Source organism: Bubalus bubalis, chromosome 5 (assembly GCF_019923935.1).
Source record: "Bubalus bubalis isolate 160015118507 breed Murrah chromosome 5, NDDB_SH_1, whole genome shotgun sequence".
NCBI classification, from domain to species: Eukaryota; Metazoa; Chordata; class Mammalia; order Artiodactyla; family Bovidae; genus Bubalus; species Bubalus bubalis.
In genome coordinates this window covers 126,595,540-126,620,555 of record NC_059161.1, presented here as the reverse complement: position 1 = coordinate 126,620,555, position 25,016 = coordinate 126,595,540, and the positions used below count along the sequence as shown (strand labels likewise).

At 38.8% G+C, this 25,016-nt stretch overlaps 1 protein-coding gene across 2 annotated transcripts in view; it reads right to left on the bottom strand.

The window, feature by feature from the left end:
• Positions 1-25,016, bottom strand: part of KDM2A (lysine demethylase 2A) — a 93,114-nt gene that overhangs the window by 34,152 nt on the left and 33,946 nt on the right. For both annotated transcript variants that reach the window (XM_006072688.4, XM_044943760.2), the window contains 4 exons: positions 7,968-8,106; positions 7,268-7,346; positions 6,798-6,844; positions 1,108-1,286 (listed from right to left, as the gene is read on the bottom strand). In XM_006072688.4, the coding sequence (XP_006072750.1) occupies positions 1,108-1,286; positions 6,798-6,844; positions 7,268-7,346; positions 7,968-8,106 (444 nt within the window). The remainder of the gene's footprint in view (positions 1-1,107; positions 1,287-6,797; positions 6,845-7,267; positions 7,347-7,967; positions 8,107-25,016) is intronic.

Here is a 25,016-nt window from a genome sequence, read left to right as displayed (position 1 = left end):
TTCCATGAACTAATTTCCCCATCACCAAACAAACTTGCACATTATATCTGCTACTTCTTCATCTACTTCTAAGTTACTGCTGGGATGACAGCAGAAGCCATCTCTCTCCTCTAGAGAGAACCTCACTTCATGCTACCACCCAAAATGGACAGTTCAAAGTTGCCCAGCTCACTCTCCTTGCACCTACTTTTGCACATACTATTCCTCCTGCCTGGGATTCTGGTCTTTCTTCTCTGCCTCATTTCTTCTTTCATGTCAAGACTGGAGATCTCTTTACATCACACTGACAGAACATTTTCCCTTGGTCTGTGCATACCAATGTGTTAGTGATAATAATGCAACTATCTAGTAAGTTGAAGGTACGTATGTATATGTATATATAAACATTATTATAACCAATTAACCACATTTTAACTTTGAAAGTCAAAGGGTACAATTAGGATAATTTAAATGAAGATGGGATACAACACTGAGACTTTAAAATAATGTTTAAAATATTAGTACATTCCAAATTCCATTGCTCCAGATGGAATACTTGACTCAAGTGAGTTCTGAGACAGGAATAAAAGTGGTCCAAAAATGACTAAGTATATTTTAAAAGTGAAACCAATCCCCCTCAAGGAAAGGATCTTGTAGACAGCCACTTTCATAAGAGAGAGGTTAAATCAGTATCTACCTCAGGAAAGTTAAGCACCAAAAACTAACTTTCCCCCATGCTGGGTTGTCAATCTGTTGCTACTAATCATCCAACAGCATCTACTCACCTGCCTCTAAATCATTTTTCTCCCAAGCGTCTCTACAAGTATAAACCTACAGGATAGAAATTTACTAGGCAAACTTCCTATTTACAGTTCTTATCAGAGTGAATTTTAAGACTCTTCCCCATTACATGCAAGTGACAAAGTTCCAAAATTATCAGAATGGCCTCTCCCTATAACATAATCAAGTGATGTTGGAAATGATGAACCCTCAAATAATACAAGTTAAATACAAGTTAAATTTTCTTGTTCATCTTCATCTTCATCCTGGTATGTTTAAGAACTTCTCCCAGTGTATAAACAACCCTCCTGGTGACAAAGACAATGTGGAGACAATGATTAGACTAACCGTGGAGGGCCTCTGCACCATGTTCTCCAGCCTGGTGTGGCTAAACTCTAAGCTGATGACATTATAGAGTTTTTCTCGCTCGTCCTCTGGGGTCTCATAGTAGCGTGTCCACTGAGCCATGGTCATTTCAATGCCTTTCTGTGTGTTCACATCCATGACATCCACCATACGACGACTCCCTGCCATGAAAGACGCACTCATCATTTCTACTGAGCCACTGATATCCTTAAATATATTAAGAATATAAGATACAAATCAAAGTAAACAAACTATCCTTTTTTCCTTACAGTATTCAGCAATAAACAGACAGGAAATAATTGTCACTTGAAAGAGGTAATCAACAGAAAATCAAATCAGAAAGAATGAAAATGACAATGATTAATACTAAAAACAATAATCACTCCCTATGGCATGTTTACTACATGGTCAGGCGTTGAATCTTTATTCAATATCTCAATCCTAACAATTTTAAGTACTAAGTACCATTCATAGATGATAAATTTCGTACATTCCATAAATATTTACTGAAAGATAAAGACATCTTAATGGACACAAGATTCTCAACCAACTGTAATAACCACAACAGAAGGCAGAATGCCAAAGAGGCAGCATAAAATAGCAGGGGGAGAAAACAACAGCCTCAGAGTCAAAGAGACCTAAGTTTAAATCTCAGCTCTAATATTATTTAGGCAAGTTATTTAATTTTTCTAAACCTTAATATTTTCTTCTCTAACTTGGGAATAATATCACCTTTGTGGGCCAATGTGAGGATTTAGTCAATGAAGTAAAATGTCTGACATAAAATAGACGCTAATTAATTAAACGGTAGTAAAAATGAAAAATCAAAAGAAAAAAATTGTTTTAACTAGACTGATCGGAGAAGGCTTTTAGAAAAAGAGAGGGAAGAGGAGACATTTGAGTTGGGCCTGGAGGACTAAACAGAATTTCTGCAAGATTCAACAGTGTGAATTCCAAGCAGAGGTAATAGCATAAGAGAAGATATGGAGAGGCAGTCCAGCTGAAAAGTTAAGAAAATAGTGATCAAGGAGGTACAGGCCTGGGAGGCCTGGCGTGCTGCGATATTCATGGGGTCGCAAAGAGTTGGACACGACTGAGCGACTGAACTGAACTGAACATATGATTCTGATGCAAGTCATCCGTGGACTATAAACCCATGAGAATGCCTGACCAATAGAGAAAAGCTGTGGTGGCCCATTAACTTATGGATCCAAAGAATTACTTCCTGGAGGTCATTAGGAAAAAAAAGTCAAGTAACAGACCAATAAGTACTCTACTATTAGGTTTTCTGAAGCCCCCTGAGAACCCTGCCTTATGAAGAGTAACTACTAAACAGATTTACTGAGTATCTACTACACCCGAGAGACTGTGCTGAGTAATAGGAAATACACAGTGACAGGAAGAAAAGTGGAATCTAACACAAAAACATGTAGGGGAGTGAAAAATACAGGGATTTAGAGAACCTTCCTCTACCTCGGACATTCACTTCTTGGATAAACAGTTTTTCAGTTGTCTAAAAAAAGCCCTCAAGTGGCCAATAGACAGTACTGCAATACTTCATTTCAAAGAGGAAGCCTGCACTGAAGCTTCAGCACAGAGGACAAGGCACAACGGAAGCCCAAAGCGCCTTTCGTTTCACGTTCTGTTAGAAACATTTCTAAAACATTTTTATCCACTTTACTGACTTATCATGTATATGAGAGTAACCATCTCTGAATTCCTGAGGATCCTGGCATGTCTCAGGGCCACACTGAACACCAATGATGAGCAGATGGTAAAAAATTTGCCTGCAATGTGGGAGACCAGGGTTCGATCCTTGAGTTGGGAAGAGCCCTTGGAGAAGGGAACAGCAACCCACTCCAGTATTCTGGCCTGGAAAATCCCTGGAGCCTGGCAGGCTACAGTCTATGGGGTTGCCAAGAGTCTGACATGACTGAGTGACTTTCATAAGTGACACCAGAAGTTTCCTTCTTTAATTATACTGCTCTAATTTGCCTTTTTCCCCGTACATTTTGAATATAATGAAATACAAATCTGATTAAAGACTTAAGTTAACCAATCACTGATGAAGAGAGATTTTAATGTATTTACTTCGCAGTTTATGAAGTTTCAAACCTTAGCCATGTTACCAAATGTCAGTTAAGTCAGTCAGTTCAGTCGTTCAGTTGTGTCCGACTCTTTGCAACCCCATGAATCGCAGCACGCCAGGCCTCCCTGTCCATCACCAACTCCCGGAGTTCACTCAGACTCACGTCCATCAAGTCAGTGATGCCATCCAGCCATCTCATTCTCTGTCGTCCCCTTCTCCTGCCCCCAATCCCTCCCAGCATCAGAGTCTTTTCCAATGAGTCAGCTCTTCGCATGAGGTGGCCAAAGTACTGGAGTTTCAGCTTTAGCATCATTCCTTCCAAAGAACACCCAGGACTGATCTCCTTTAGAATGGACTGGTTGGATCTCCTTGCAGTCCAGGGGACTCTCAAGAGTCTTCTCCAACACCACAGTTCAAAAGCATCAATTCTTCGGCGCTCAGCTTTCTTCACAGTCCAACTCTCACATCCATACATGACCATAGGAAAAACCATAGCCTTGACTAGACAGACCTTTGTTGGCAAAGTAATGTCTCTGCTTTTCAATATGTTATCTAGGTTGGTCATAACTTTCCTTCCAAGGACTAAGTGTCTTTTAATTTCATGGCTGCAGTCACCATCTGCAGTGATTCTGTAGCCCCCAAAAATAAAGTCTGACACTGTTTCCACTGTTTCCCCATCTATTTGCCATGAAGTGATGGGACCGGATGCCATGATCTTTGTTTTCTGAATGTTGAGCTTTAAGCCAACTTTTTCACTCTCCTCTTTCACTTTCATCAAGAGGCTTTTTAGTTCCTCTTCATTTTCTGCCATAAGGGTGGTGTCATCTGCATATCTGAGGTTAATGATATTTCTCCCGAGAATCTTGATTCCAGCTTGTGCTTCTTCCAGCCCAGCGTTTTTCATGATGTACTCTGCATATAAGTTAAATAAGCAGGGTGACAATATACAGCCTTGACATACTCCTTTTCCTATTTGGAACCAGTCTGTTGTTCCATGTCCAGTTCTAACTGTTGCTTCCTGACCTGCATACAGGTTTCTCAAGAGGCAGGTCAGGTGGCCTGGTATTTCCATCTCTTTCAGAATTTTCCAGTTTATTATGGTCCACACAGTCCAAGGCTTTGGCATAGTCAATAAAGCAGAAATAGATGTTTTTCTGGAATTCTCTTGCTTTTTCCATGATCCAGCGGATGTTGGCAATTTGATCTCTGGTTCCTCTGCTTTTTCTAAAACCAGCTTGAACATCTTTGGAAGTTCACAGTTCACGTACTGCTGATGCCTGGCTTGGAGAATTTTGAGCATCACTTTACTAGTGTGTGAGATGAATGCAATTGTGCAGTAGTTTGAGCATTCTTTGGCATTGCCTTTCTTTGGGATTGGAATGAAAACTGACCTTTTCCAGTCCTGTGGGCACTGCTGAGTTTTCCAAATTTGCTGGCACATTGAGTGCAGCACTTTCACAGCATCATCTTTCAGGATTTGAAATAGCTCACCTGGAATTCCATCACCTCCACTAGCTTTGTTCATAGTGATGCTTTCTAAGGTCCACTTGACTTCACATTCCAGGATGTCTGGCTCTAGATGAGTGATCACATCATCGTGATTCTCTGGGTCATGAAGATGTTTTTTGTACAGTTCTTCTGTGTATTCTTGCCACCTCTTCTTAATATTTTATGCTTCTGTTAGGTCCATACCATTTCTGTCCTTTATCGAGTGAGTCCATCTTTGCATGAAATGTTCCCTTGGTATCTCTAATTTTCTTGAAGAGATCTCTTGTCTTTCCCATTCTGTTGTTTTCCTCTATTTCTTTGCATTGATTGCTGAGGAAGGCTTTCTTATCTCTTCTTGCTATTCTTTGGAACTCTGCATTCAGATGCTTATATCGTTCCTTTTCTCATTTGCTTTTTGCTTCTCTTCTTTTCACAGCTATTTGTAAGGCCTCCCCAGACAGCCATTTTGCTTTTTTGCATTTCTTTTCCATGGGGATGGTCTTTATCGCTGTCTCCTATACAGTGTCAAGAACCTCCGCCCATAGTTCATCAGGCACTCTATCTATCAGATCTAGGCCCTTGAATCTATTTCTCACTTCCACTGTATAATTATAAGGGATGTGATTTAGGTCATACCTGAATGGTCTAGTGGTTTTCCCTACTTTCTTCAATTTCAGTCTGAATTTGGCAATAAGGAGTTCGTGATCTGAGCCACAGTCAGCTCCTGGTCTTGTTTTTGTTGACTGTATAGAGCTTCTCCATCTTTGGCTGCAAAGAATATAATCAACCTGATTTTGGTGTTGACCATCTGGTGATGTCCATGTGTAGAGTCTTCTCTTGTGTTGTTGGAAGAGGGTGTTTGCTATGACCAGTGCATTTTCTTGGCAAAACTCTATTAGTCTTTGCCCTGCTTCATTCCGTATTCCAAGGCCAAATTTGCCTGTTACTCCAGGTGTTTCTTGACTTCCTACTTTTGCATTCCAGTCCCCTATAATGAAAAGGACATCTTTTCTGGGTGTTAGTTCTAGAAGGTCTTCATAGAACCGGTCAACTTCAGCTTCTTCAGCGTTACTGGTTGGGGCATAGACTTGGATTACTGTGATATTGAATGGTTTGCCTTGGAAACGAACAGAGATCATTCTATCGTTTTTGAGATTGCATCCAAGTACTGCATTTCAGACTCTTTTGTTGACCATGATGGCTACTCCATTTCTTCTAAGGGATTCCTGCCCGCAGTAGTAGATATAATGGTCATCTGAGTTAAATTCATCCATTCCACTCCATTTTAGTTCGCTGATTCCTAGAATGTCAACATTCACTCTTGCCATCTCCTGTTTGACCACTTCCAATTTGCCTTGATTCATTGACCTGACATTCCAAGTTCCTATGCAATACTGTTCTTTACAGCATGGGACCTTGCTTCTATCACCAGTCACACCCACAAATGGGTATTGTTTTTGCTTTGGCTCCATTCCTTCATTCTTTCTGGAGTTATTTCTCCACTGATCTCCAGTAGCATATTTGGCACCTACCGACCTGGGTAGTTCCTCTTTCAGTATCCTATCATTTTGCCTTTTCATACTGTTCATGGGGTTCTCAAGGCAAGAATACTGAAATGGTTTGCCATTCCTTTCTCCAGTGGACCACATTCTATAACCAAATGTAGCGTTAGTGAAAATTTTCTGGAAATTTCTCTATGGCTTTTAGGGAAGGATGAGAATCATAAATGAGGTTTCATTCTTGACTCAGAGAAATATAATTCTACTTTTGAAATTTTACCCTGGAAGGTAGGCTCTTCATGGAGAGAAGGAAGGACGCACAGAGATAAAACTGGAAGGTAGGAAAGAGGCAGATGTTCAGATGCTGTGGTCTAATGAGAAGTACTCAATGAAGCAATTTCAGTAACTCCCTTTGAGGAAATTCTCAGTTGCTAAATAGTAGTATCTAATCAAGACAGTATTTCAAGTAGTATATACTTCAAATAAATATATAGTTTAATGCTCCTAAACCTTAAAATCTCAGTAAGAGATTTAAGACTCAGCTGTAAATCTTAGATCTTTGCCTCAAAAACAAAGGCCTTGAGTGTAACACTTACCCACACACATTTTGACATCATTCACAGTGAAGTCTGGATCTGGCATCCTATGAAACAAACACCAGTAAGTATAATGGGAAACACAACTACTCTAGTCAGGGTGAGTTTTTTTTAAAGAACTAAGAACTCCCCAGTCAAGCCCCATCAATCTTCAAATTGAGGATTAAAAAAATATACTTTAAATATAAGCATTTATACATATATAAACATGTTTATACATATATAAACAGATGTACATATATATGTAGGAAAAAAGAATATATGAGAAAAGGTTAATAGGGATTATTCAGGGTGATAGATTTCAGGAGATTTATTTTCTTTATAGTTCATCTATATTTTCTCATTTACATATAACAACACACTTCAGATAGTTTCAATGATTTATGCTTTGGATTATCAATACTGCACTGTCTATAGCCCTGTGTGTAATGTGGCCACTTTGCAGCCAAACCCAATCAGTGAACACTTACTTTATTCCAAGTCCATCGGAATTCTTGAAAATCAGAGGATCTCTTAAGCCACCCCGCTGGATATACTCTACATTAAAATCTGTCACCGTAAGAAAACAATTGTTAGAAAGGCCAAAAGGTTTAGCTGGAAAAAGATAAAAGGACCTACATAATAGATAAGAGATTTCCACAATCATTCAGAATTTAACCAACAGGGGATAGTACTATTGAGTCATCTCATAAATCCCAAGCAGAAACCACATCCTATGCCTTAACAGCCTAACACTTAATTCTGACCCCTGCAATACACACCATGACATCCTTGTCAGTTTGCCAAAGAACAAGCTGCATGACACACATGGAGCTCAGTCATGGTGGTGCAGGTACATGCATAAAGGAATTGTTATTGAACTATTCTTAATTAAACCCAAACCAAGGGATAAGAGAAGTTAGAGGCTTTTAGGGGAAAAAATCCCAACATTCCTGTCCTAATAAACGCTTGCTTCTTCCAATATAGCAGAGAATGACTCATGGGGTAGGACTGGGGGACCGGGGGAGGCTGGTGCATGAGTGGCATTGTGTAAGAAGAGAAAATAAAGATAAACAGCATCACAGCATTAACAGGCAGTATTTTGGCTGCAGACATGCTGAGCCCACAGCTCCTGGAGTCTACAACCTCCTACATCAAGCGGCTGCAGGTCTGAATCCAAATGATACTGACCTTTTCCTTCCATAAAAGTAACAAAATTTGCATTATATTTGTTGGTGTGGAGTTTCTCTTCCAAGTCAAAAGTTCTTTTTCCTTCAATTTCATCATCTGAAATGCCATCATCTTCATAGCGTCGTCGCATGGTACCACGCTGGGGAGAGAGGGACAGAAGGATGAAATCATATACCTTTTCAAGATTTTCAGTTGCTACGTTAAGCATCCATTTGCCTTGCTTTGTAGATCTTTTTCTCAAATAAAGGTCAGCTAATATTCTCACAATGTACGAAATTTAAAATGAGTCACTAAGTTCCCCACTTGTAAATTTTACACTGCTAACTCTTTGAGCCTACAGATAAATCTACAACAAAAACCAAATGACCAAATAGGGCCTACTAAACATTTTTTTCTCCTGGCTGCACCACACAGCATATGAGATCTTATTTCCCTGACTAGGGATTGAACCCACACCCCTTGCATTGGGAGCACGAAGTTTTAACCACCAGACCACCAGGATAAGTCCTACGAAACATTTTATTTATCTACCATTGTTTATCAGAGGGTGGACAAACTGTCTTTATAGACTTTACAGACCAGGATACAAAACATAATTTTTTTATGGGGAAGGTTACTTCTGGATTAGCTTTCTAAAACAACCTTTGAGAATAGACTAAAACATTCTAATTAATGAAGCAAAACCTCTTTTACAGCAGATAAAGTTAACCTAAACAACAGCATTCCAAAGAGCAGACCACCAATACTTAGCATTAAAGATAATGTCTTCCCAAAGGAAAATATACGAATGGTCAACAAGCATATAAAAAGTGCTTAGGATCATTGGTCATTAGGGAAAATAGAAATTAATACCACAACAATATACCACTTTACACCCAGCAGGATGGCTATTACCAAAAAGGGCAGACAATAACAAGTGTTGAAGAGAATGTGGAGAGACTGGAACCCTTACACAATGTTGATGGGAATGTAAAACATTGCAGCCATTCTGGAAAAGTTTGGCAGTTTCTCAAAACATTAAACAGTAAATCATGATTCAGCAATTCTCCTCCTAGGTGTACATCCAAAAGAATTAAAAACATATCTAAAGTGCAGATGTTCACAGCAGAACATTATTTGTAACAGCCAAATGGCAGAAACAACCCAAAGGTCAGTCAGTTGATGAACGGATTAACAAAATGTGGTATATTTACACAATGGATTATTATTTGACCACAAAAAAGAACAAAGTACCGTTATGTGCTACACATGGAAGAATCTTGAGAACAACATACTAAGTGAAAGATGCCAAACACAACAGACTGTGTATTACATAATTTCATTTTTTATTTTAATTTTTTGCTGTACACACAACCTTCACTGTGTACAACAGGAAGTGGAAGAGGAGGAGCTGTTAACAGCTCTGGCTCCTGGGGCAGCTGCACACACTCAGTCACTACCCTCAAAAAGCCAGTTTCATTTTCATGAAATGTCCAGAATAGGCAAATCCACAGAGACAGAAAGTAGATTAGTGGATACTAGGGGCTGGGGAGATGGAGAGATAGAAAGTAACTTAACAATGTGGGTTTCTTTGGGGAACAATTAAAAATGTTCCAGAACTAAACAGTGGTGACATCTACACAACCCTGAATATACTAAAAACCACTGAGTTGTACACTTTAAACAGGTGAATTTTATGGTATGTGAATTATCTTGGTAAGCTGCCTGTTTTAATTTTTTTCTTAAGATAACATGTTGCTCATGCTGCAAATTTACCTTTTGGTATAGTTTACTTTAGCCAGTATTAAAATTTGCTGAAATTTCTGTAACACATGGGACAACCTGTGTGAGGCGACGGTAAAGGAGCCCAGCTCCAGGGTGTACAGTGCTTAGTCGCTCCATTGTGTCCAACTCTTTGCAACCCCATGGACTGCAGTCCACCAGGCTCCTCTGTCTAGGGGGGTTCTCCAGGCAAGAACATTGGAGTCGGTTGCCATGCCCTCCTCAAGGGATCTTCCCAACCCAGGTCTCCCACAGTGCAGGCAGATTCTTCACCACCTGAGCCACCAGGGAAGCCCTGTTAACATAAAACCCCAGGGTTCAAGATATTGGGGAAAGATGCGTGTGTCATAGGAGAAAATCAGAAGCTGAATCTCAGAAGGAAGACTAGAAAAAGAAGGATTTTCAGAGAGACATTCCATGGCTTCCTTCCAATCTAACTTGAGCCCCACGTACAGCTAAAGGTAAGAGCTATGGTCCCACTGGAAGAAGCACAGCAGGGAGGGAGAGAAAGAACACACTCCACTACTTACAAAAGGGCCTGCCTGGCCCAGACCCTACCACCACCTGGTTACACCCAAGTGGAGCTCCTCACTTTACCTTTCCCATATCCCTCTGAGTATTAAAATAGTTTAAATGAAGAAAAAATATCTACCACCCCACTCAGAATACCCCTCTCCCAATCAACACAAACAGAAGAAAACAGGGAGCACAGCATGCCTTGGGTTAAAAAAAAATAAAACTGGGAATGGAAAAAGAGGCTGGTTTGGATCTTAGATTCCTGGTGAGGTTCCCCGCAGCCTCTGCTGCCCATTCCCACGCCTGCCGCGGTGCTCATCAACTGAGCTTCCAACGGGTAGGAGAGGTCCGGGTGGGAAGGAGTATGGACTTGGGGACTGAGGTGCCAAAGGCCCCCACCCCAGTATGTGCTAAGAACCACCAAACCTAAAATTTAAATACTGATGATCTAGAATCGATTACACAGCACCAGAATTTATATAAACACGTTAAGAAAATGAGACACTGGAGAAAAGTCTCTTAGGGAATGGGACCAGGGGAAGAGCAGAAATAAGAAATTAAAATTAAAGTAAATAAAACTGATGGTTACACACCAGAGGAGAGTGAGATTCAATTTACCAGTTTTAGGTAGAAACACTGATGAATACCTGTTGTCTTTTCCAAGTTTGGCAAAAAAAAAAAAACCTTATAAGACTCTTACCTAGCAGTTTGTTGCCATAAGTCACACCTTAAAGGCCAAAAGATGTATTTTTAGTAGACCTCTTACTCTAAAAATGCCACCAATGCTCAAAAATACTTTTAGGTACTTTTATATTTGAAGGGAGGCTGGTTATTTTCACTGACAATTTCTTAAATGGGTTTGTGTTTTGAAAGGCATCACTCAGTTCTCTTCCTCACCTTATTTCACATGTGTCTTAGAAAAGAACTCCAAAAGATGAGTTCCAAGCATGTCAAAAAGCAAGAGCAATACCACTGAAATAAATATGGTTTCCCACAACAATCATTTTTAGAAAGCATTCATTTGCACACATAAATAACCTCTTCACATACAAGGTCAATTAATTTATGACAAAGGAGGCAAGAACACATAATAGGGAAAGGACAGTCTCTTCAATACATGGCGTTGGGAAAAGCGGACAGCTACACACGAAAGAACGAAACTGAACCACTACCTTTTACCATACACAAAAATTAACTCAAAATGGTTCAAAGACTTAAATATAAATTTGAAACCATTAAACTTCTAGGCAATAGCTCCTTGACATTAGCCTTAGCAATTTCTTTTTGGATCTGACTCCAAAGGCAAGGGAAAACAAAAACAAAAATAAACGAATGGCAATATATGTGTGTGTGTAGACACACACACACAGTGAAATACTACTTAGCCACAACTACACATAACATTTTGCCATCTACAGCAACATGGATAGACTTGAAGGGCATTACGATTTGTAAAGTAAGTCAGGGAAAGATAAATACTGTATGATATCACTTATATGTGGAATCTAATAAACATAACCAATTAGTGTCTACAACAAAAGAGCAGCAGACTCACAGATACAGAGAACGAACTAGTGGTTACCAGTGAGGGGGCAACATAGGTAGAGGAGCAGGAGATACAAACTACTGAACGTAAGACAGGCTCAAGGATGTATACCCAATATAAAGGGAAAGTAACCTTTAAAAACTATAAAAATTTCAAAAACTAAAAAAGATTTTAAATGGTGCTGGCACAACTGGACAACATGTAAAAGACTGGACGTGTAAAAGAATTAAACCTGATCTCTACCTCATACCTTATAAAAAAAAAACTAACTCAAAATGGATCAGACTTAAATGTAAAGGCTAAGACTTTGGAATTCTTAGAAGAAAGCACAGTGCAAATATTCATGATTTTAGACTAGGCAATAGTTACTTAAATAAGACACCAAAAACACAAGGAACAACAAAACAGATTAACTGGACTTCTTCAGAATTAAAACTTCAAAAACACTACACCAACAAAAGTAAAAAGCAATTAATTTATAGAATGAGAGAATATATTTGCAAATTATATATCTCATAAGGGCCTAATATCCAGGATATATAAAGAAAGAACTCTTTCAACGTAAAACTGAAAAGACAAAAAATAAAACTAAAATGGACAAAGGTTTGAATGAGTATTTTTCAAAGATATATAACTGGCCAATAAGCACATAAAACATCATTAGTCTTCAGCTCATCAGTCATTAAGAAAATGCAAATCAAAACCACAATGAGAAACTACTTAACACCTACTAGGTAATACATGCTGGTGAGAATGTGAAAAAAGCAAAAGCCTCATACAGCCTCCCATAGCGCCACCAAGGAACCCAGTGGGAATACAGAACAAAACAACTCTATAGAAGAGTCTTGCAGTTCCTCAAACTGGTTGAGAGTTACCATATGACCCAGAAATTTCATTTCTAAGTATCTAATCTATCCAAGAAAATGAAAACATGTCCACACAAAAACACACACACTAATGTTCATAGCAACATTATTCATTATAACCAATGGGTGATAACAAATGGGTGATGACAAATGGGAAAATAAAATATAGTATATATCCATGCACTCTCTTCCAACAACACAACAGATGACTCCACACAGGGACATCACCAGATGGTCAGTATCCAAATCAGACTGATTATATTCTTTGCAGCCGAAGATAGAGAAGCTCTGTATAGTCAGCAAAAACAAGACCTGGAGCTGACTATGGCTCAGATCATCAGCTCTTTATTGCAAAATTCAGGCTCAAACTGAAGAAAGTAGGGGAAATCACTAGGCTATTCATGTATGACCTAAATCAAATCCCTTACAGTACAGTGGAGGTGATGAATAGATTCAAGGGATTAAATCTGGTAGACAAAGTGCCTGAAAAACTATGGCTGGAGGTTCGTAACACTGTTCAGGAGGTGGTGACCAAAGCCATCCCCAAGAAAAAGAAATGCAAGAAGGCAAAGTGGTTGTCTGAGGAGGCCTTACAAATACCTGAGAAAAGAAAAGTGAAAGGCAAAGGAGAAAGGGAAAGATATATCTAATTGAATGCAGAGTTCCAGAAACAGCAAGGAGAGATAAGAAAGCCTTCTTAAGTGGAAAATGCAAAGAAACAGAGGAAAAAAACAGAATGGGAAAGACTAGAGATCTCTTTAAGAAAACTAGAGATACCAAGGGAACATTTCATGCAAAGACGGGCATAATAAAGGACAAAATTGGCAAGGACCTAACAGAAGCAGAAGAGATTAAGAAAAGGTGGCAAATATACATGGAAGAACTGTACAAGAAAGCTCTTAAGGATTCAGACAACCATGATGGTGTGGTCACTCACCCAGAGTTAGACATCTTGGAGTGTGAAGTCAAGTGGGCCTTAGGAAGCATTACTACGAACAAAGCTAGTGGAAGTGATGGAGTTTCAGCTGAGCTATTTCAAATCTTAAAAGATGATGCTGTTTAAGTGCTGCACTCAACATGCCAGCAAATTTGGAAAACTCAGCAGTGGCTACAGGACTGGAAAAGTCAGTTTTCATCCCAATCCCAAAGAAAAGCAATACCAAAGAAAGCTCAAATTATCACACAATTGCACTTCTTTTACATGCCAGCAAGGTTATGCTCAAAATCCTTCAAGCTAGGCTTCAGCAGTACATGACCCAAGAACTTCCAGCTGTACAAGCTGGATTTAGAATAGGCAGAGGAATCAGAGATCAAATTACCAGCATCTGTCAGAATCATAAAAAAAGCAAGGGAATTCCAAAAAAACATCTACTTCTGGTTCACTGACTATGGTAATGCCTATGATTGTGTGGATCAAAACAAACTGTGGAATATTCTTAATAAGATGGGAGTGCCAGACCACATTACCTGCCTCCTGAGAAACCTATATGCAGGACAAGCAGCAACAGTTACAACTGGACATGGAACAATGGACTGGTTCAAAATTGGGAAAGGAGTACTTGAAGGCTGTATATTGTCACGCTGCTTATTTAACTTATATGCAGAGTATATCATGAGAAATGCTGGGCTGGATGAAGCACAAGCTGGAATCAAGATTGTGGGGAGAAATATCAATAACCTCAAATATGCAAATGATACCACTTTATGGCAGAAAGTGAAGAGGTACTGAAGAGCCTTTTGATGAAGGTGAAAGAGGAGAGTGAAAAAGCTGGTTTAAAACTCAACTTTCAAAAAGTGAAGATCATGGCGTCTGGTCCTATAACTACATGGCAAATAGATGGGGAAAATGTGGAAACTGTCAGATTTCATTTTCTTGGGCTCCAAAATCAATGCAGACGGTGACTGCAGCCACACTTGAAATTAAACGATGCTTGGCTCCCTGGAAGAATAGCTATGACAAACCTAGACAGTGTATTAAAAAGTAGAGATATCATTTTGCCAACAAAAGTCTGTGTAGTCAAAGCTATGGTTTTTCCAGCAGTCATGTATGGATGTGAGAGGTGGATCATAAAGGAGGCTGAGAGCTGAAAAAACTGATGATTTTGAACTGTGTGGTAAGTCAACCCTGAATATTCACTGGAAGAACTGGTGCTGAAGCTGGAGCTCCAATACTTTGGCCACGTGATGCAAAGAGCTGACTCACTGGAAAAGACCCTGATGCTGGGGAAGACTGAGGGCAAGAGAAGAGGGCGAGAGAGGATGAGATGGTTGAATGACATTACTGACTCAATGGAAGTAAGTTTGAGCAAACTCAGGGAGATGGTGAAGGACAGGGAAGCCTGGAGTGCTGCAGTCCATGGGGTGGCAAAGAGTTGGACACAACTTAGGGACTGAGCAATATATCCATACAATGGAATATAGTTAATCAATAATAGAAGGGAGTGAAGTACTGAGAAATGCTGCAACCACAGATGAACTTCAACAAAAACACTAAGTGAAATAAGCTAATTACAAAGGACCATATATTTTATGATTGCCTTTATCTGATGTACAGAATAGGCAAATCTATAAAGACATAGGCTGGAGAGAAGAGAGATGGGGAGTAACTGCTAATGTGTACTGGGGTCATGAAAATATTTTAGAATTAGATACTAGTAATGTTTTCACACAGGACTTCCCTGGTGGCTCAGACAGTAAAGAAAGCATCTGCCCACAACGCGGGAGACCTGGGTTCGATCCCTGGGTTGGGAAGATCCCCTGGAGAAGGAAATGGCAACCCACTCCAGTACTCTTGCCTGGAAAATTCCATGGATGGAGGAGCCTGGTAGGCTTCAGTCCATGGGGTTGCAAAGAGTTGGACACGACTGATTGACTTCACTTGAATGTTTTCACAACTTTGTAGATCTACTAAAAACTACTGAATTGTGCACTTTATTAGTATTTAAAAAATATTTATTTGGCTGTGTTGGGTCTGAATTGCAGGATGTGGCATCTTCACTCTTTGTTGCGGTATGCGAGCTCTTAGTGGTGGCATGTGGATCTAGTTCCCTGAACAAGACTGAACCCAGGCCCCCTGTGCTGGGAATGTGGAGTCTTAGCCACTGGACCACCAGGGAAGTCCCTGAGTTGTACACTTTAAAAGGGTGAGTTGAATAGCATATGAATTCTATCTCAATATAAAATAATGATGGGCAGTCTATAACAGAAAAAAGGTTAATACAATGCACATATTTAAGTAAAGCAATGTATTTTTATGATATAAGAATAAAGTTTGACACAGACCACATCTTGAGTAATAACATTTTTTGAGAAAGCACAATTTTTTTCTGAATTTTCATCGCCATTTCAGTTGACTTGATACGAAAGGACACATAGATAAGTGACTAAAAAAAGCTCTTAAGTATCAGGAACCACCATGCTGTGCCAGAAACGCAAAAGCAGTCTGTTTGTTCTGAGAATTTCCACTCCATCGACTAATGTCTTTCACCACATTAACAGATTAAAGGAGAAAAATTAAACAATCAGCTAGATCTGAGCTGTCCAAAATGTTAGCTGCTAGCCACACGTAGCTTTAAGACTTGAGTTTATTAAGATTAAAAACATTTTCAACAAACGATGCAAGGGAAACTAGGTATCTGCCTGCAAGAGAATGTGTTAGACCTTTACCTTAAACCATTTCATTTAGTACAAAAAATTAACTCAAAACACATCAAAGACCTCAACGTAACAACTAAAACTATAAAATTCTTAGAAGTAAACAAGTGAAAATCTTCACAGCATTAGCTTTAAAGAGGATTTTTTTTTAATGACATCAAAAGCAAAAGGGAAAAAAACAGGTAAACTGGACTTCATCAAAATTTTTAAAATTTGTACAAAAAACACTATCAACAGAGTGAAAAGAAACCATAGGAGAAAATATCTGCAAACCATACATCTGATATGGGATCTAGCATATATAAAGGACTCTTACAATTCAACAACAAAAGAAACAACCCAATTCAAAAATGAGCAAAGGACTTAAATAGGAATTTCTCCAAAGAAGACACCCAAATGGTCAATATGCACTGGAAAAGATGCCAAACATCACCACAAATCAAACCCACAGTGAGATACTACTTCACATCCATTGAGATTCCTATCACCAAAAAAGAAAAAACAAAAAAACAAAAAACCCACAAAATAACAAGAGTTATCAAGGAAGTGGGGAACTAGAACGCTTATGCATTGCTGGTTGCAGCCTGTGTGAAAAAAAAGTACAGCAATTCCTCAAAAAATTTAACACAGAATTGCCATATGACTCAGTAATTCTACTTCTAGAACCAAAAGAAAACAACCAAAAGCAGGGACTCGGACACTACACCACCAGTGTTCATAATGCCAAAATTATTATTTTTTTTGACGGTCAAAAAAAAAAAAAAGATGGAAACAGCCCCAAATTTCCATTGACAGATAAAATGTAGTATTTATATATACAACGAAATATTATTCAGCTATAAAATGAAATGAAGATCTGACACATGCAGCAACATGAGTAAACCCTGAAGACATTATGCTAAGTGAAACAGGTCAGACAAAAAGATATTGTATGATTCCACTTATGAGGTACCTAAAATAGACAAATTCATAGAGACAGAAAGAGATTAGAGATTATCAGGGGCTGGGAGGAGGAGGAATGGGAAGTTACAATTTTATGATTATGCAATTTCTATCTGGGGTAATTTTGTTTTGGAAACAGTAATGATGGCAGCACAATACTCTGAATTAACACCACTGAATTAATTTGCTTAAAATGGTTAGAATGGCAAGTTTTGTTGCAAATATCTTACAGTTTCTAAAAATAATGCAATATATCAAAAATCTCCCTTTAAGAGTCACTGTATAATTCCTTCATTTTATATCAAATAGGTTTTGCCTATGGTAACTTCGGAGAATCAGGAAATATGATGGAATTATTTTACAAAGAAGAAAGGTAAAACTGACCTAAGTTTACCCTTTTAGAAAACAGAAAAACAAGAAAGCCGAACTACCTAAAGGGAGAGCTTATCCCTTGTCAATTCTACTACAGACACTTTACTGTGTGATCTTAGGCAGTTAAGTGAATCATTTAACCTCTCTAGATCCTAATTTTCCCTTGGAGGTAAATAATACAAGGTCCCTTTGTGCTCTACAATAAAGTCCTCAGCACCTGATTCTCAGCCTTGCTCTCTCTCACCTTATACTGTGTTCACATTTTGCTGACCCATAGCCCTCCCTCTGTCCTGACCAGGGACACTGAGAGGCATGAGTGGTGGGTTGGCAGGACAGCCCTCCAAAGGACTTCCACATCATCCTCCTGTTCTCCCCACGCTCCGCCCCCCCATATTAAACAAATCTCCATGTATCTCAATCAACCAGATGTTAAGGCAGTTATTTCTGGAGAGCGTAGGCAATTACCATTCCCCAAGGGATCAAAGGAGTCAGAGAATGAAGAAATTGTATCAAGTATGAAAAGGCAGTTGCTTTTTAATTAATGACACCCAGAAGGGCTACTGCTTTGAAGGTGAACTATGATGCCAGGACAAAGTAACAGTAGTAACAGCAGTTAACATTCCAGTGTTGACTATGTGCCAAGTACTGTAACAAGCATTCTGCATGTATTAACACATTTAAGGATACTATCCTCTCTTCTGTATGACAAAAGGCAAATGAAGGACAGAAGTAACCTGCCCAAGTTACAAAGCTATTAAGTGGTACAGCTGGGACTGGAACCCAATTCTAGAACCTGTGGTCTTAACCACTACTCTCTCTACTACTGAAATCACTAAGCAACGAACTCTGGCCAGACCAGGGGCTTGGGGCAGCTGAAGTAACTGTCACAGGAGATCCCAGACAACTGAGATGGCTCCGGCAGAGCAAGGAGGTGAAGTGGTGGGGCTGTTGGCAACGAAGCAGTCTATAAACCAGAACACCATGCCTGGTACAAAGATCAGCAAAATATCTTCCCAAGGGAGGGAGGTTTCTGATACGTGCTAAGGGATACAACATTTCCTTTAAATGTTATTTAACATTTCACCAATCCTGACTTCTAATTCTAGCTTTTACTTAACTTCCTGGACATTCAGTTATTTTGGCTGAAATAAAAATATTGCAATTTCTAACCACAGACCACTTTACATCAAAGAGTGCTTTGAACCTAGTACATTTATTATATATGTTAATTAAAATTTGTTTTCATTCTCTATATTTGTAGTCAGGGACATTTATCACACACTTTCTGTAAAGATGACGCTGCCAACATTTTTTTTTTAAACCAAGATTCACATTTCCTACTGTCTCTAAGTTCTGATCTGAGGCAGATCTACCTCACAACCTTAGAGAAAAGTTTTAATTACACAGCCTCTTTGCTGGTGATGGTATAAGAAGCCAAGTAACAACTATATTTTCATGTCCCACATCATGATACTGCTTTAAAGAAAAAGTTTGGGGGCATCTTTTTATCAATTTATAAAGCGATACAGATTACATCTGAACCTTTCCAACACACACCAAATCCCTACTTGATAAGTGCTTAATAAGCTCTTATACATCTTCAAAGAAAGAAGCAAGCTCGGGTTCTCAACTGGTCCCCTTCACAAAAGTATGAATACATATATATCCAAAAAATCAACTAAACTTGAAGGTGTTGTTCTCATTTTCTTTCTTTCCATATTTTTGAAAACCCGATATTACTGTAAGATCACACAATGGGGCAGGTACATATGTAGATGAATCACTGCCTACCACCTTTCTATGTGTGTACGTGTGTTTGCGATATAAAAATTATTTGAACACTTACTCATTCATAAAACAGGGCACTCATTATAGAGTTAAAGCCAGATGCTCTGCATACAAAGATAAAAGGCACAGTCTAGCGCTAAGATTTCTGGCCAGTAGGGGGAGACAGACATGTAAGTAAATTACAGTATTACCATTAATGTGATATGTATTAAGACAGGTAGGTACAGAATTTATTAAAGTCCAAGAGGAAGGAGTAGTAGAATGGTTGGTGAAGGCTCGACTTAAGAGAAGAAATGTTTTCTCATTCAATATAACTTTACTGAACATCTACTAAGTGCCAAGGACTATGGATCTAGATTCTATATTGCTCCTCTGTAGCAGTGATCTCTGTAGCTTTTGAACTGCAGTGCTGGAGAAGACTCTTGAGAGTCCTTTGGACTGAAAGGAGATTAAACCAGTCAATCCTAAAGGAAATCAACCTTGAATATTTATTAGAAGGACTGATGCTGAAACCGAAGCAGCAATACACTGGCCATCTGATGCAAAGGGCCAACTCATTAGAAAAGACCCTAATGCTGGGAAAGATTGAAGCCAGGAGAAAGGGACAACAGAGGATGAGATGGATGGATGGCATTACTGACTCAATGGACATGAATTTGAGCAAGCTCCAGGAGATGGTGAAGGACAGGGAAGCCTGGCGTGCTGCAGTCCATGGAGTCGCAAAGAGTCGGACATGACTGAGCAACTGAACTGAACTAAACTCGTCCCCACTGGATTACTGAGGCTCTCTCTCCTTAACAGAGGGTGAATAACATTTTTCAAAAATAAAAGTTGTTTGTTTAGAAAAATGTGGTAACTTCATTACATCTCATGAGATTTTAATGGCAACATCCTAAGGTAGTACAAAAATAGGAGGAATCACTGCCTTACAGTGACTAACCCTTGGGCCCGTTTCTACCTTTAGATGACACACCTGCTGCCCCTAAAATAGTAAGAGGCTTGAGGACAAGGATAAAGGAAGACACATGCTTAATTTTAACACAACTGTGTTACTGTATTACAAAGAACGTGTACTTATCAACTACATAGCTGAAAAGCTTGCATTTCTTTTGTTGACAGTTCAGCCTCCAAATATTTCTGAGCTAACTGAAGATCAACTTATGCAGAGACCAACAGCACAAAGAACACTTTCTATATATACAAAACATTAGCAGATCACAGTAATTCCAACAAGACAGAGTAATCCATAAATAGAAATTTTGCAAGAAGCTTATTCACATCTAAGTCTCTGATTTTAAAAAAAGAAAAAAAGACAGCTGAGAAGGCAGAATGCTCAAAAGCAGAGGGATATACAACACAAAGTGAACTTCTCCCCTAAAAGTTCCCTCAGAACTAATGTCAAATACTTAGTATGTACAGAATGATCCTAAAATCCTGAGTCAGGATACACTTACTCAACCACAAATATGTCCTCCAAAAAACCAACTGGCTGAGAAATGAGTTACAGTGCTGGATCTCTTCCATCAACACCCCCTGCTTTTCTGCATACTGTTTGGAATAATCAACTGTTCAGTGTGCTTGCTGCACAACTAATCATGATGGTGCCACAATTCTATAAGAGAAAAAACTGGTGTAAGCAGCAAAATCACTCTGTGACATTCAGGATGAAGACAGGCATCCCAACACCATCCTGAAGAGAAATAATCTGAGTTCAGACATTACAGAAAAAGCACATTTTCATTCCCCTAAAGGTTTTTACTAGAATATACATACATACACTTACTTTTCTTCTTGGATACTGGCAAAAGCAGTACTCAGCAATATTACATGTTCTATCAACATGCAAATTTTCGATCAGTTTATCCTCCAAAAGAAGCCCAGTCAAACCATCAGAGAAACTGGAAATAACAGCATTTGTCAATGTCCAAGTCACCTTGGGGGTTTTACTTCTTAAGTAGCTGGGAAAAAAAGATGTGTAATTCCTCACTCTACTTTCTGTCCCACTCTCAAATCTTCACCTCCTTTTTGTAACCACAGAATGCTTCTTAAACTTAGCACTCTTACTACCTGACATTCAAAAGTTACTCTTGAGTTAAGTGAAATCATTATCTAAAAGGAATATAAAATGTTTGCTTTTTCTAATTTTTATCTCCCAGAGCAGAAAAGGGAATTTTGGAAGGACTGATCACTAGGAAATAATCTTCAAATTACTCACACATAAAGAAAATGGAAAATACCACCCACTAAAAATGGAAACAATAATGAACTCAGAAATATTCAGTTTGTCCTTCAACTCAACAAATGTCTTAACTTATTTTCATTAGCCAATGAACATCCTCTGAGATTCAAATAGTCCCTGAACACCTATGTTTACTGCCTGGTTTGTTTCTATAGCAACAGACACCTAGAATGCAGAAACAAAGATAATGCCTAATTTCTTCACCATCTTCTGTAAGTGATGCAACTGTAAGTCATTAGTATGATAGATGGTACAAGCAGAGCATTTCCAGTTCCTGGAAGGTAAAGATTAGTGTATCTGTTGGGCAAAACAATTTATAGAAAAAGATAAAGCCCCTAAAAGTTTACCTCAAATTTAAAAGGGAAGTAATAACAATCTGCCAGTCACTAAGAAAGGTACAGTGAACCTGAAAGGACAGTTGATTTTGGAAAACATTAACTCTACTTACTCAGTAAATGATATGAACCATTAAAGGTGTCACACACACTGCTTCTCCTACATTTTAGGTGAGTTAGGGGAGACAGCAAGCAGTCACTTGAAGCCAGAAGATAGTCCATAAACGCACCTATTTCCAGTCTTGCTATATTCCTCTAATCAACATGTGTTTCTCTATGGCCCTCCTCTCTAGAGCTCTGACTAATGCTTTGATTCATAGACAAAGGTCAATCTCTTAACCAACACATGACTTCTTTCAAACTGTCAAACCTGAGATTTAGAGGAGTCATGAAATTCCATGTTAAGGAGCAAAAGTTCTGGAAGGAACAGGCAAACAATCAAAAGCTGGTATTTTACAATATCTCCCCCAGACACATATACTCTTCCTCTCCCCACTGCCATGGCCGCATTAGAATCCTGGCAAGACCACTTCCCATCTTTCAGTCATTCATTCGTGTCGACTAAGGTTAAGGCACAGAAAATTGAGTCTTCACTTCTGAATTGACCTAGGAATGTAGAAGAGTGGCAAAGTAACCCACTGCACTAAGAAGCCCAACAGCAAAAGGAAAACTCAATAAAGCAGTTATACTCAAGCTAAGAGAGAAACCAATAATGCAAGTTAATGACCAGGTTTGCTAAATTCCTCCAGACATTTAAAACATTGCCAATCACTTCCCAACCAAGCGAACATTCTGAGAAAAATTCACCTGCAGGTATGACCCCATTTATTACTTATTATCTTCAGCAAAACTACATAAGGAGAACAAAGCAACCGGAGTTGGAGTAGGTGTCGGCCTGGGTCTAGATACTGGTACTCTGAGCTTTGAATTCCCTAAGCTTTCATTTTCTTGTGTGAATATGTCAATAATTTCACTTAATTCTTGACACCACAGGATTGTGGTGAGGTTTAAATGTACATATGCAAAAACACTCTGCAAACTGTAAAGTGCCCTATCAGTTCAGTTCAATCGCTCAGTTGTGTACAACTCTTTGCGACCCCATGGACTGCAGCACACCAGGATTCCCTGTCCATCACCAACTCCCCAAGCTTGCTCAAACTCATGTCCATTGAGTCAGTGAAGCCATCCAACCATCTAATCCTCTATCTTCCCCCTCTCCTCCTGCCTTCAATCTTTCCCAGCATCAGGGTCTTTTCCAATGAGTGCCCTATAAAAAGAGGCTAAATGGAGTAGTGGCAGAGTCTAGGGTTCAAATAACAGTTCTGCCTCTCACTGTGTAAGAGCCACTTAACTAACAATTAAAATAGAAGCCATGGCACAGGACTGGATGAGGAGTAAGTGAGATAAAAGACATAAAATAGGTGGCATGAGCTCAAAAAGTATTAAGAATTGTGGTTTTCAACAGGAATCAACACTGGATTGGGAAATAACCATCTTTCCCAAAAAGAATGATTTGGTTTACGTGGCTAGAGACAAGTCCTACTTGACATGCCTTTTCTCATATAGCATTAAACAATGGATAAGGTTTTCTCCTTCTTTATCATGCCAGGTGGCAGACTTCTAGTAAGTTTTCTAAGCCTAACCCTCTCAGGAGCTCTTTCATGGTTCCCCCATCTCTGAATCTTCTTATACCAAATACCTAATCCTAGGGATAAAATTTCACGAACTCCAACAACTGTACCCTGTTCATCCCCACACTGCCAGCTCTTTTAATTTAATATAAGTGGTCATTCCTGGAAGGTGTTATTTAGGAGAAGCCTAAGTGGTAGAGTTGGTTCTACTGTTGTTGTTTTCTGGGTAGAAGGAACCCAGAAATCAACATTTCAGGAATAATATGACCATTAAAGGAACGATCACATGTGAACAGAAGTGCAGAGCCAGAACAGAGGAGCTACGTGCTTATACAAGAAGTTTTTGGACATCAAGACAGACTAGAACAGAAGACTGAAGATAAGACTAAAGGAAAAAAGAGAAGTGACCAAAAAGGAGAAGGTTTAGAACACAGTTGACATAAAATAAATTTCACACCTGCCTGCCTGTGTTGCTCTAAAATCTCAGAAGGTGTTACAGGAGTAATAATTATATACATTTATAGAAAATAAAAATTAAATCATGCCAATCTGAATTATTTGGCATCTACTGCTATGATTCTTTTGTATTGTTGGGATGTAATGAGAGAAAACCCTAGTGAAAAGTAAATTATGTTAAATTTTATATTGCCAAGAGAAAGGGGAATAGACAAAGAAACTGAAGGGATTTGAAAAACCATACTTCATCCTTCACTATACTTGTTAGAAAGCTTGTTCAGTACTGAAAGAAAGTTTCTAAGAGAGACAGAGTAAAGACTTAGAACAGAGACCTAAAAGCTCTTTCCCCACCATCATCCTCATAGAGATTCTAAGCTGGTGAGTCCCATGGCTTTTGTACCAGAATTTACATGTCCTGAGTACTTACTGTAGGCTGAGTTCTGTCCAAGACAGGAAAGAAAAAATAGAAGTGAGTGGCTGTTTTCCAGAAGCTCATAATTTGTTTAGAAAACAAAACTCACTTAATTAAGAAAAGACTAGAGGCATAGGCAAGAGCAGAATGCAAACAAGAACTTAGAACAGGTTTAGATAATCCACTTTCACACCGGTGAGTGTTGCTATAAAATGCTACAGCTAAATATCAATGTGACTAGATGTTACTACATTTTCTATCATAATAATAGTTAACATATGAATGCCTCCTTATGTTAAGCATTTTCAAACCCATTTTTATAGCTTATTTATAATCCTTACAATAATCCAATAAAGACAGTAAAATGTCAATTTTAGTTATGAAGAAAGAATTAAAAAGGTTAGGTAACAAACCAGAATTACTTAACAAGTAGCTATTCTTAATCCCTACAACAGAAGTTCTAGAATTTTTTGGTCTCAATCCCTTGCACTCTTAAAAATTACTGAGGACCCCGTCAAACAGCTTTTGTAT